Source organism: Clupea harengus, chromosome 25, assembly GCF_900700415.2.
Source record: "Clupea harengus chromosome 25, Ch_v2.0.2, whole genome shotgun sequence".
Lineage (NCBI taxonomy): Eukaryota > Metazoa > Chordata > Actinopteri > Clupeiformes > Clupeidae > Clupea > Clupea harengus.
The window spans coordinates 10115024-10127822 of NC_045176.1; the positions used below are offsets into that span (position 1 = coordinate 10115024).

General features: G+C 43.2%; 2 protein-coding genes across 6 annotated transcripts in view; both read right to left on the reverse strand.

Annotated features, from left to right (window-relative positions):
• ctnnd2b (catenin (cadherin-associated protein), delta 2b) overlaps window positions 1-410 on the reverse strand; it is a 59642-nt gene extending 59232 nt beyond the window's left edge. For all 5 annotated transcript variants that reach the window (XM_031563169.2, XM_031563171.2, XM_031563170.2 and 2 more), the window contains exon 1: window positions 156-410. The gene's annotated coding sequence lies outside the window, so the exon portion shown is untranslated. The remainder of the gene's footprint in view (window positions 1-155) is intronic.
• A 4590-nt stretch (window positions 411-5000) lies between these two features.
• On the reverse strand, window positions 5001-11956 carry LOC105900496 (probable G-protein coupled receptor 141). The gene is made up of 2 exons (XM_012827814.3): window positions 11752-11956; window positions 5001-6128 (listed from the first exon to the last, which is right to left on the reverse strand). Exons 1-2 carry the CDS (start codon window positions 11805-11807, stop codon window positions 5216-5218), a joined length of 969 nt encoding a protein of 322 aa, XP_012683268.2. The 5' UTR covers window positions 11808-11956; the 3' UTR covers window positions 5001-5215.
• Between the last annotated feature and the right edge of the window lie 843 nt (window positions 11957-12799).

Sequence of the window (12799 nt, forward strand, 5' to 3'; positions counted from 1 at the left end):
AATAGGTTATAAAATTTGCCGACGAGTCCATTTGTTCTTTTGTTTGAATGTAAGGTTGAATAATAACCACCGTAGCCTATTTAACCGCCTAAACATTGCGGTGTAGGTGGGGAGTATGACAGCTGGAAAAGCAACTGGAATGACATTGCGCTTACCGAATAATATCCAGGGGAACCGTGGTTGTGTCAACTCCCCGCTCGATTTCTTCCAAATATTCAAAGACCACAAACGCTGACAATCATTCCTTGCAGCTGGGATGGATTATAAACCTTGGCTAGAAGATGGTGAGGAACGAGAAAGGTAACATCCGTTCAGTGTCCGAAGAAAACGGCTGGACAAGAGCAAAACCGGATGACTGCGGTGCGCAGCTACGGAGGCAGAGGTAGGAGCGCTTGCACTCTCCTCCTGTACCATCCTTTCTTCCCATTTGACATCGTGGTGCGGTGACGGTATAAAGCCCGTAGCGACATCTGTCGGTTAAATCAGGGATGGACAGTTTTTTCTCAATCATTAAATCTAATGTAATGAAATCTAATGTGTTCAAGGAGGCCTGTCAAGTTCAGCCAGTGCTCAACACTCGAAGTGACTGAATCAGCAGTTTAAATTACATTTTTAAGTTTAGGCTGAGTGGTCTCACTGTTTTGGCAAAATGGTGTGACTAGTGGCACCAACACAATACACAATGTGTCTTGATAAATATTGAGACACACTACCTATCAGTCACAGGTATTTGTAGGTTCTTTGACGGTGTCCCTACAGTACCATCAATCTACATGTGCCTGTTGTGCCCATGTATAGGGGCTCAAGGGTTCTCCAAACTGAAAAAACTTAATAAAATAATAATATTAGCAAATATTTAACAAGGGGGGGGGGTTCTGCTATTGTCATCAATTCACAATGGAGTATTGCTGAAGTTATATTGAAGCATAAGGAATGACCAAGAAGACTGACTAAAAGTTGTATCTTCCCAATGGCCACTAGAAATAAAAACTGGATGGATGTTGGTTGGGTTAGGGTCTACTTCTACAACAAAGTCACATCATAATATGCACAAATGTTTACAGTGAACGATATACCCAATATCTTGGATTTGGATTTCATTTAAACAACAAAACACCATTACTTTGTTTAAGCTGAGCAAGTTATTTAAGAGAGCACTGTTATCAACCTCACAATCCAAGCAGTCACAGCCTTTGAGACCACACAACCACGACCATTTTCATTTGTTCCTGAATGTCAGTCCAGAGCACAATGGTGTGATGATGTCATACAAAATGGCCCCCTATTTGATAAAAAACTTCTCTAATCCTCTGCACTGGCCATCTAGAGCAGGCCCGAAACAGACGACCCTCCGAGGCCAAGAGCTTCCGCTGTGGATCAATTTTCACCCTGTGTGGCTGAAGGGAAACCCATTCAAACAGTGACCTTGGCCAAGAGATTAGAGAATGAAAGACCATGGATTTAGTCCCTCCAAAAACCATACCCCACTCCAAGCCCTATAGCCAGCCGAAGTCTGTCTGAGGATAATGGCACAATGACAAGATAATTGCAAATATTTCATTAAAGTTTTGAAAGTACACTCATAAATTAATCTCAGTGTGTTTAATTACTGGGTTGTCATTATTCAGTTCAAACCTGATTTATAGAATAAAACGTATGGTACAAGAGAAAATTAACCCTTTCTATGCTTCAGCACACAAGACACTCTGGTTAAACCCAGACTAAAACCCCAGACTTGCAAGTACAGGGTTAACTGGAGCATTTAACCATAGGTATACTTCACTAATATTTCACTAATATTTACATTCTGTAATAGTTTACCTGATGTGTGATGTAATTTATATGAGGACGTTCTGAATTAGGAAGAGTGTGTTCCTGTATACTGTTTCTAAAGTAGACAGCTAACCATTTATTCAGATTTAGGCTGCATTAAGCACTTTCACGTGCAGGTGATTTTGTTTATTTGTGGCAAGTCAAAAGAATGTTCGGTTATAACATTATTCCAAAGAACGCGCTGCTGTAGGATGGAACTTTCAATAAAATGGAAGAGACGGCAGGAATAAAACAACACAAAGAAATCATTTAGGATAGACCTTTACTTGGAGAAGGGTCTACTGCAGGGATTCATTTCGCAGACAGAGCAGCAGCATTGCACCATCTTCCGGACAGTACATGTAACTGCATATTTAACGTCAAACACAATTGGGTTTCAAGGGAGTCACCCTTTACTGTAATACCCTAAATCTATGATGTCAGCATTTTAAACTGGTGACCGATTAACCCAAAAACCGCCTTTTGCAGGACATTTCTACTGAAGCAAGTGGACTCATTTGTAACCGCTGCACCAGCTATGCAGAAGCCTGGATGCCTAGTGTCAGTAAAAACACGACATACTGGTTAAACACTGTTTTGGGTTAATTTTCAACGAAGACATAGACCCCGTCTCGAAGCATTAAATTAATGAGTATGTGCTTGGTATAGAGTCTCAGATTACATACACTGTCCAGTGACTCCGCATATTTTCTTTACCGTGACTAAGATACCGGGGAAAAGACCCTAACCGCCATTACGCAGTCGCACGAAATACGCGGACGATGTTATGCTAGGTCTGTTAAATAATTTAAATCTGCATGCTGGAAAAAAGATAGCCTACTCGGTTCCTATCGCTGTTTTTGATTTGGAAGCCTAGTGATAAATGCCTGATGGTCGATGGTGAAAGAGACATACGATAGTCATCTTTTTATTTAGACTCGAGTTAGTCGCGTTAGATTATTGAAACGACCACGGGAAGCGATGGATTTACCTAAATATCCGGTAAAACAAGCTAAGAATAAGGTAAGACGCAATAATGTTTTAGTTACGTTGCCTGGTTTCGGCCATGTCAAACATAATGAGCAACCATGTGATTATATTTCACAGTGCACAGCCAAGCTATCTCCAGATGCTTGATGGAAACTACATCTGCAGAGGAATCGCCGTAAAGTTACCCTGAACGCATATCCATAGACTGACTCCGATCTGAGATTAACATTTCGCCCAAATCAGAATTAATTATTAATTGTTGCATCAAGGTCCTACGAGCTGCTGCACCTAGAGAAAAACATAAAGCCTTCCCAACTGTGAATACAACCACCGGGTGTGTGTGTAGGCTATGTGATTACAGAAAAACGCTTTATTGAAGTTCTTCTTTGACTCCCAGTAATTTGTGTTGTAATTATTCAAATATCAAGCTTGTTCACTCCAGTGCATTACTATAGAAATTACGCCACAACACTTTGCATATATGAAATATAATTTGAAATTATTGTGAAGCAGGACCACTAAATCATCCTCCCCCTGCTCCTCCTCATTCAGGTGTATTATCTCACCCATTCTGTTCTGCCGTTTTATTGTGTCAGGAAGTGTAAGCAGCATGTGAGCATCAACCAGCAATGACTGATGTTGAAGCGACGTATGCCGACTTCCTCGCTTCAGGAAGAACGGGCAGACGGAATGCTCTGCACGATATCCTCCAGAGCCCAGATGACTCGGACCAGAGGGATCTGGTCCTCACCTTCTCAGACCTCAGCGTCAGCAAAGCTGGTAGGTTCCTGTGGAATAGCTCTGCATTTGGGATCATCTCGTGGCATTTTTTCCTTGGCTAATGGGATTTGTTCCAACCTGAAAAGGATCAACACACCATCGCTCTTTTCATCCAAAATGGCCAAATGTGACGGGAAACTGAGTAACTGAGCTTTACTGAAATGTTCTTATTTCATGCAGAGTTTGATTACATTCTGTGTGAATTAATATAACATGCCGGGAATTCTAACAAACACAGCATATAGTCTTCATTTTTCTTGTTTTGTATTGTATGTTTTGCCCCGAACAGGTGAAGGAAATGGCCCCAGTCGCAGAGGCTCATCATCAGATGCCACCCCGAATCATGGTAGACCTGAAACTGAGAGAAGATAAGCGGCCACGTCCTTGGCAACTGCCACCTTACCCTTGACACCCCATGCGCTGACAGCTAGATGGGAATTGCCATGGCATATGCAATTAGGGCCTATCCTTTTCCAGAGTGGAAGGCAGTGAGACGCGAGAGGTTTTTACCAAATGAACATGAAATGGCAGAGGCTATTTACCTGCGTCTTCAACTGGGTCGTAATAGTTTTCTGTCGTATGAGTTATCTGGCGTGGGATGACCAGTTGCACACTACAGTGGAGGTCAGTGGGGAAGGGAAAATGTTAATTAAAAGCAATGATATTTGGTTATGAGCTACGGGAAAGTTTCAGCAACTATCCTGTGTAAGACAGACTTATTCTACTTATGCAGCCACCTCCAGGATCTTCTTATCTGTACTTCATTTTGGTCCATTTTTTAAAAGGGGTAAATTATATCAAGTCTACAGTTCAATCATCTTAACCATAACATTTAATCCCAGTAACAGTAATGGTGTAGAATACTTACCGTCATATCCTTTTGTTTAAATGTGTTATTCACTGGATAGTTAAGCAGTCAAACTATTTCATAATATTGTACTGCAATAGTCATCACGCACAAAAACATGTAAGTAGAGATATTCATCAGTTTAATGAAACACCATTAATCACTTCAATAAAATGGCACTAAACCATTAAACCATTTGTTCTTACTGTAGATTTCAATAACATTTGTGTGATATACAGTACTTTAAATATGATATTTACAGCAATGAAATACTCTGTTAAAGCACAGATGAGGACAATAACTACTACAGGTCCGATAGCAAGCATCTCTGCATGCCAGAAGTTATTTTGGCTGCTTTTTGCTCCCAGGAGCAACTAGAGAAATGGTTAACAAAATCAACTCTAATACTGAACTCTACCAGAAGAATTCTAATGAGCAATGCTGGCTATTTGTACACATCATCATGATTACAGGTGTGAAGATTTGGACAGAGGTAAACATGTAACCATTGATAATATACATTCTTTCCATTGATAATTTTCTCATTGTAACCGGCATCAATTTCTATTATTGTTCTCTTTTTGTCTGGTCAAATCTAGTTGTGATCTGTGGTGTTGTAGATGAGATTCTTATGAATATAATCATTTGTTTTTTTTTCAAAGTTTAGCATGATGTTTGAGTTAGCAAGTCACTCCAAATCAGCACACTTTACCTGTATTTTTTGTTTTGAGTTTGTTTGTAGATACTGTATGTTTTGATGGGCACAAAATATACATCCCAGTCACACTACCAGGAAATACAACACTGAGGTAGAATGCTGCCCCAACGTTTCCTGCTAATGAAAATTAGCATGTCAGAAGAGCTGAAGGCTGTCACAGCCAAAAAAATCTCATTCTTGAGCTGCAGTAGGCTTGACTCGTCCGGCTTAAGCGAAAAACTTGCCACATAGTAAATCCTGAATGCATGGTAAGGGGCAAAGCAAATCAATATGACCATCACAAAGCACAGGCTTTTCACCTGTGCCCAGAACTCTTGGTGATTTAGTGCAGTCTTGCCATGTTTTTTGTATATCATCCCTAGTATACAAAGCTGGATAGCCAGGAAGACAAAAGTCACCACCAGCAGCATGGCACAAATAAGGTAGTTTATAACGGCTACACCTGTGATATTCAAGGCGTCTCCAAATACAAAGCACTGGTTGGTGTCGGTTGTATTGTCTGTGCCGCTACCGTATTTTATCACAGTCACAGGTATCAGCCCCAAGATGACAGCCCAGACAGTCAGGCTGGCAATCACAGCATGGAGTCTCCTGTAGTACTCCAGTCTATCCCTTTTGCTGAAGAAGGTGATGAACCGCACGACCAGGATGATGACGTAGAATATGAAAGCAATGTACATGTGGGCGTGGATCATCACGCTGATTAACTTGCAAAAGTCTGGTCCTAAACTCCAGTAGCCCCTTGCATAGAAGTATATGCGGAAGGGAACAGTCAGCAGGAACACTATGTGCACGGCGATCAAGTTGAGCACCGCCATGGTCGTGACAGATCGCACACTGGACTTCAAGATGTCAATCGTGAGTGCGATGCCACAGATGCCGACAACAAGGACCACAGAGTACATGGACAGCAAGGTGTACCTGTACTCATTTGGCAGACCTGTGGTGTTGGAAGCACTGGCATTAGTGGAGTTCATTGCACTGTCAAAGATGGAAAAAATGAATGAATTAGAATATGTGAAAGTGTTTTTTTGTTTTTACAATTTACAATTTAGGGACATTGGGGCCCAATTACTGACAAAAATCTAGAACCTAGAAAGTCTTTTAAAAAAATCTAGTATATTTTGTACTTTGCACATAGCTTGAAATTCCATATCACACTAATCACAAAGAATTATCTTCATAAGACCATTTCAAAACGCTTCTCATATGGGATTGTTGCAAATGGTGGACATAGCTTCCATAGCGATGCTGTCATGGTCTGAACTGTGTTATGTCTGTGTTTTGGTCATTTTGGTCATTTTGGTGTCCATGTGGCCTTTGTTTTCCTGTCTCTGTGTTCCCTGTGTCACTGTTCTTGCCCCTTGTGTTACTTCCAGGTTCCTTTGTTCTTGTTAATTGATCCCTGCCCACATGTTTCTTGTTAACTTGTTACTGTTTCTATTTAAGACCTAGGGCCCTTTTTTGGCGAAAAAAAGGAAAGGAAGTTGGAGAGCCGGGCGGAGGTTAAATAGTGAAAGGTTGGGTTAAAGCAGTTGTGCCTGTTGTACCGGACCTGTTTTAAAATGCCCTACCACATACTTCAAACTGACTGTTATATTGTTCTGTTCATCAGGGTAGCCTATGTGATTTTAAGCCTGTAAAAAAAGAAAGCGTTTTGCTCACCTAAATTCCATGACAATATAACGTTATTTTTATTGAGATTGAAATAGTCCCTGACGCGTAGGCCTACATTCTAGAGAATTTATTTTGGACAAGAATGTGCGAGGTGCGATCAAAAAGTTCAGAGACTGCCTCAATAAAAAGCAAAAAAACGTACTTGATTCGAGGTAGTCACCTTGTGCAGCCATATTCTGCTCCTAGGGGCCCAATAAGGCCCCTAGTTTTTGACCTGGCCTTTGTGTTCTCATTGTTTGTGTAACGGTCCTGTTAACACGTTGTTTTGCTGTTCCTTGTGTGGTGTACTCTGGATCCTACATTAAAGAAAGCGTGACAGATGCTGATGCATTGCTTTTGCCAGTCCCAAACTGGGAGTTGGATGTGATCAGGGTGTTGGTGTTAAGACTAGTATTCCTGGTACAATCTTCTGCACCCCAACTTGCCCGGCATGTGGGTGTTTAGTGAATATATGTTAGTAGGTTGTAATAACCCTATTCAGCTGTCTACTCCATATATAGTACGGGGAAGCTGCCAATACATGCACCCATGCACGTCAAAACCTTTATTTTTGTGGAAGACGTGACTTTTTTCAGTTTCCCCATTTTTGCCATGACCGTGTCATTAGTTCCTCTACAGGTATACACTAACTAACTGTCGGATCGATGCAATAAACTGTCAGGGCCAGCTTCGGGAATCAAACTCTGGCCGCTGGTTTTCTGATCCAGTGACCAACTCACTGAGCCAAGTAGGAGGTAGTAGGACCCAAATGCAGGATGTGTTCAAAATGTCTTTAATTTCTTCTCAAAAAGGGAAAATCCCAAAACACAAAAAACGGTTCAAACGCTCAGAAGATTAGAATGAGATACAGAGGGCAAAAACAAGACTGTTACGACTGGTGGGTGTTGTGCAGAACTCAATCGCACGACTCAGCACAGGGGTAGATTTAGAAGAATAAACGTTTACTAGCCGGGTTCGGTACACAGGTAGGCAGTCCAAAAGTAGGCAAACAAATCCAAACAGGGAATAGGCAGGAGAATAGTTGTAGGGCAGGCAGAGGTCAGAAGCACGAGTAATCACTTGAACAAGGCGGAAGCGCTAAACGCTAGGAACACACAAGGAGCAGTGGAAAAACAAGGAACATACCATGTAACACAATCTTTACGACGACACCACGAGGAACAAGAAAACAAGGACTATATATACACACAGGCAACAGATAACGAGGGACAGGTGAGAACAATCAAGGCGGGGCAGACAAGGACACAGGTGGACTAAACAAGGGGAATTAACAGGACACAGGTGAAACCAATGACACACACAACCCGGGAGATTGGGAACAGGTGAGGGGTGGAGACACGGACAACAACAAGAGGGCACATGGCATAGACAAACAAACATAGGGAAAGCACATGGCGGGAACAAGGAAGCACGAGGACTAGACATGGGAACAAACATGTGACCACACAAGGGAGACAAACACAGAAATTAGACACGGACAGAACACAGACCTTACAAAGACTAAGCAAACTTCAGCAAAACAAGAGGACTTACAAAGACTTACAAAAACAGGCCGGTAACTGGCAACTGGAGACTAAGGAACTCGAGATCAGGAAACAAGAAAACAGAAAACCAAACACCAAAGACAAAGCAAAGAACAAGACAAAAGACCAGGTATAAATACTCTAGCTAACTGGTCATGTGACCAATCAGCTAGCAGGTGAAAACAATGGAGGGAATACAGAGACAGGACGTAAACAAAAGCACATGTACACACACACACACACACACACACACCAAGAGTCTTTTTGTTGGGCGGCCAGGAGGTCCCAAATCGTGACAGGACCCCCTTCTTTAGGAACGCCTCCTGATGTTCCCCGGACGATCAGGATGATCCTTGAGGCGGCCTCTAATGCGTCGAGGGACCAGCCGGAACGACAAAGGGGGCATCTTAGCTGTCTAGGTCTGCTCAAGCTTTGTAAATGGATGACCACTAGACACTGAAGGAGGGTGCCGGTTCTGGACGGGATTCAACCCTCTCGGGGCTGGCTTGGACCTTCTCTGGGCTGGTTTGGACCTCGGGACTGGCTTGTGGGACGACTGAAAAGACCTGGGGCTCTGGACACCTTGCTGAGGCTGGGAAGAGGGATGACCACCAGACACTGAAGAAGAGTGCCGGTTCTGGACGGGGTGAACCTTTTCGAAGCTGGCGTGGACATCGGGACTGGCTTGCGGGACGACTGGAAAGTCCTTGGGCTAAGGACACCTAGCTGAGGCTTGGGAAAAAAGATGACCACTGGACACCGAAGGAGACTGCCAGTTCTGGACCGGATTGAACCTCCTGGCTTGGAACTCGAGACTGGTTTGTGGGACAACTGGAGGAACCCGGGCTATGGACAACCTGACCATCTGGGACTCCTGGCTTACTGTTGCATCCGTGCTGCCTGGTGCACTCGGGCTGGCGGCATCTGGGACTGCGGCATCCGGGCTGCCTGGTTCAGTGGGGCTGGCGGCATCGGGGCTGCGTGGTTCACTAGGCAGTGCAGTCACTGGAGTTGCCCTGCTTTGACCCGGACTCCACACTCTGACCAGGATGAGACTGGGCAGTGGAGGGGCAGTTGGTTGTGTTCGCAGGAGCAAGGGCGGCTATGTTAGCAGGAGCAAGGGCGGCTATGTTCGCAGGAGCAAGGGCAAAGGCGGCTATGTTCGCAGGAGCAAGGGCGGCCTGAGAAGCTCGAGAAGTCAGGTTCTCGAGAATCTTGTCCTGCTGCTGCCCCCTTTGTTCGCAGTGGGCCAGATGGTGGCTTTGAAGGTCCATGGTGGCTTTGAAGCTGTCCAAGCCCAAATGTTCTCGAACAAGGAAGGGGAGAGGCTAGGAGTAGACAAACCTGCTGGGTCCATTGTGCCTGTGTCTTTTTGTCAGTGCGGCTTCGGGAACCCTGGCCGCTGGTTTTCTGATCCAGTGACCAACTCACTGAGCCAAGTAGGAGGTAGTAGGACCCAAATGCAGGATGTGTTCAAAATGTTCTCTTTGATTTCTTCTCAAAAAGGGAAAATTTAAAAACACAAAAAACGGTTAAAATGCTAAGAAGATTAGAATGAGATACCGAGGGCAAAAACAAGACTACGCTAACTTCAGCAAAACAAGAGGCTAGGACTTACAAAGACTTACAAAAAAACACAAGGCTGGTAACTGGCGACTGGAGACTAGGGAACTCGAGATCAGGAAACAAGAAACCAGAAAACCAAACATCAAAGACACAGCAAAGAACATGTCATGTGACCAATCAGCTAGCAGGTGAAAACAATGGAGGGAATACAGAGACAGGACGTAAACAAAAGCACATGTACACACACACACAAGCCATAGAGTCTTTTTGTTGGGCGGTCTCTAGAGGCCAGGAGGTCCCAAATTGTGACATAAACACAATGCAACACTGCTGTCTGTTCAGCTTACCTGTCTGTTTATTGTTCAAAATATCTCTTAAAACCAAAAAAATGGGCGTTTCAAATTATAATTATATAGGCTATGATTTGTGCTAGAAAATCACCCATGTTTTCACACAGTTTTCTTGATCACAAAATATTAAAACAAACAGTAATACGAGCCACTGTTGTCAGGGACCTCAGGTGACACAGAGACGTGTAGATGATGGAGTTTATTTAGAACAGCCAAAACCAGGGATACGGGAAAAAACAGGACAAAGCTCAGAAGTTATTGGAGAAAACATAAGGCAAACCAGGAGTAAACGCGAAATAGATAACTAATACCGGAAAAATAAGGGCAGCAGCACAGGAGGAAATGCAATCGGATAGGAAGAGGGGGCGTAGTAGGAGCAGGACGTGGTAGAAACAGGGCTCAGCGCTGGCGTGACAACTGCACATAACAGTGCTATTCAAATATTAACTACCAATCAAGAAAACCTGACAGATTTTTTTCTATTTTCTCCAAACATGTGGAGGTGCATATTAAAGGAACAATGTGTACCACTGACTACAGCGTTTAACATGGGTACAGCAGTCAAAATTAAAAATGTTAGAGAGAGTTGATGGAAAAGTGGGTTTTTTTGGGGGGGGGGTTCCAGTGATTCAGGAAATAGGTTACGTGTGCCGAATTAGAGCACATCGAAATATACTGTACATGACAGTTAAACTGTATCACCAGTATTCATCTGTGGAAAAACTGCTGGAAGCAGCAATAAGAAGAGGCAATGTGCCGAATAGAGCACAATGAAAGAACCTATATAACATGACAGTTAAACTGTATCACTAATATTTATTTGTGAATTAAACTGGACAGGTCCTAAACATTTTGGTTTAGTGCCTGTGTTTATAGCAGATATAACCTCACTTTTGGCGCTCGCCGCTGTGCGCAAGGACGGTAATAGCTATAGCTGTGCACTTCACTGGACTCATGGTAATATCAGGTGTGAACAACCTCTTAAGGTGTTGAGTGAGGTTTACTCACTGCACAGCACTGTACCCGCTGGTACATTACACGAGTTTGTGGAACCTCTTCAGCTCTGGCATGAATCTTATTAAATAGCCTACACTACACTACACATGGCATCAGCATTGGAATCTTCTTCCACAGTTTCTTCAGTTTCTTCATCCACAATTTCAAATGTATATGTCATATATAAATATATATTTTACATGTATTCCTAATAATGTCCTTCTGCAGTGAATTATGTCATTGAAAATTCAGGTGGTGAGCACTTTAATGCCCTTGTGACCATTTCTGGAGAATTATACAAGAAGGAAAATCTTCAAATTGCCAGTATTACATTATTGTATGAATCATGATCCCGTTTCAAAGAAAACAAAACCTTTTTAGCAACTTATTTTGGGTAATACTTTACAATTACCATGGTAAATAGCAAGAATAGAGATATAGAAAGCGTGATTGAAATATGAGGATAACGAGAGAAACTGTGTTTGTCCTTACCACATGGCAGCCGTCCTTCCAGCCAATGAAACAAAACTCTGTAGCTCTGTGGGCATTCACTATTAGACATGTAGATCGATGCTCTTTCTGCCTCTGTCTTACACATATTGAATAGCAGGAAGCGATTATTGAGTCAGTCACGGGGTAAATACCTAGAAGGAAATTGTTGTTATACTTCCTTGAACTTTGGATCTTGTGCAAAAATGTGCAACTAAGGGTGTCACGCCTGCAAGGTAATCACAGATGGAATGTGACTGACACTGGCAAACTACAGTGCCCTGTGTGTGCTCCGTATGCATCGCTACAGTGCCCTGTGTGTGCTGTGTATGCATTGCTACAGTGCCATGTGTATGCATTGCTACAGTTGTCTGTGTATGCATTGCTACAGTTGTCTGTATATGCATCGCTACAGTTGTCTGTGTATGCATCGCTACAGTTGTCTGTGTATGCATCGCTACAGTGCCCTGTGTATGCATTGATACAGTTGTCTGTGTATGCATTGCTACAGTTGTCTGTGTATGCTGTGTATGCATTGCTACAGTTGTCTGTGTATGCATCGCTACAGTTGTCTGTGTATGCATCGCTACAGTTGTCTGTGTATGCATCGCTACAGTGACCTGTGTATGCATTGCTACAGTTCCCTGTGTATGCATTGCTACAGTTGTCTGTGTATGCATCGCTACAGTTGTCTGTGTATGCATCGCTACAGTGCCCTGTGTATGCTGTGTATGCATTGATACAGTTGTCTGTGTATGCTGTGTATGCATTGCTACAGTTGTCTGTGTATGCATCGCTACAGTTGTCTGTGTATGCATCGCTACAGTGACCTGTGTATGCATTGCTACAGTTCCCTGTGTATGCATTGCTACAGTGCCCTGTGTATGCATTGCTACAGTTGTCTGTGTGAGAAGGTGAATTTCCTCCCCCCCCCCCACAATGGTTGGGTCCGGGCTTCCCCCAGGACAGTGGTAGGCTCCACGGAGAGCTAAGTGGACTAATTAAGCCCAATGGGCTACCCTATGTAAAGGGTGCCTCATGTTCATGAGGG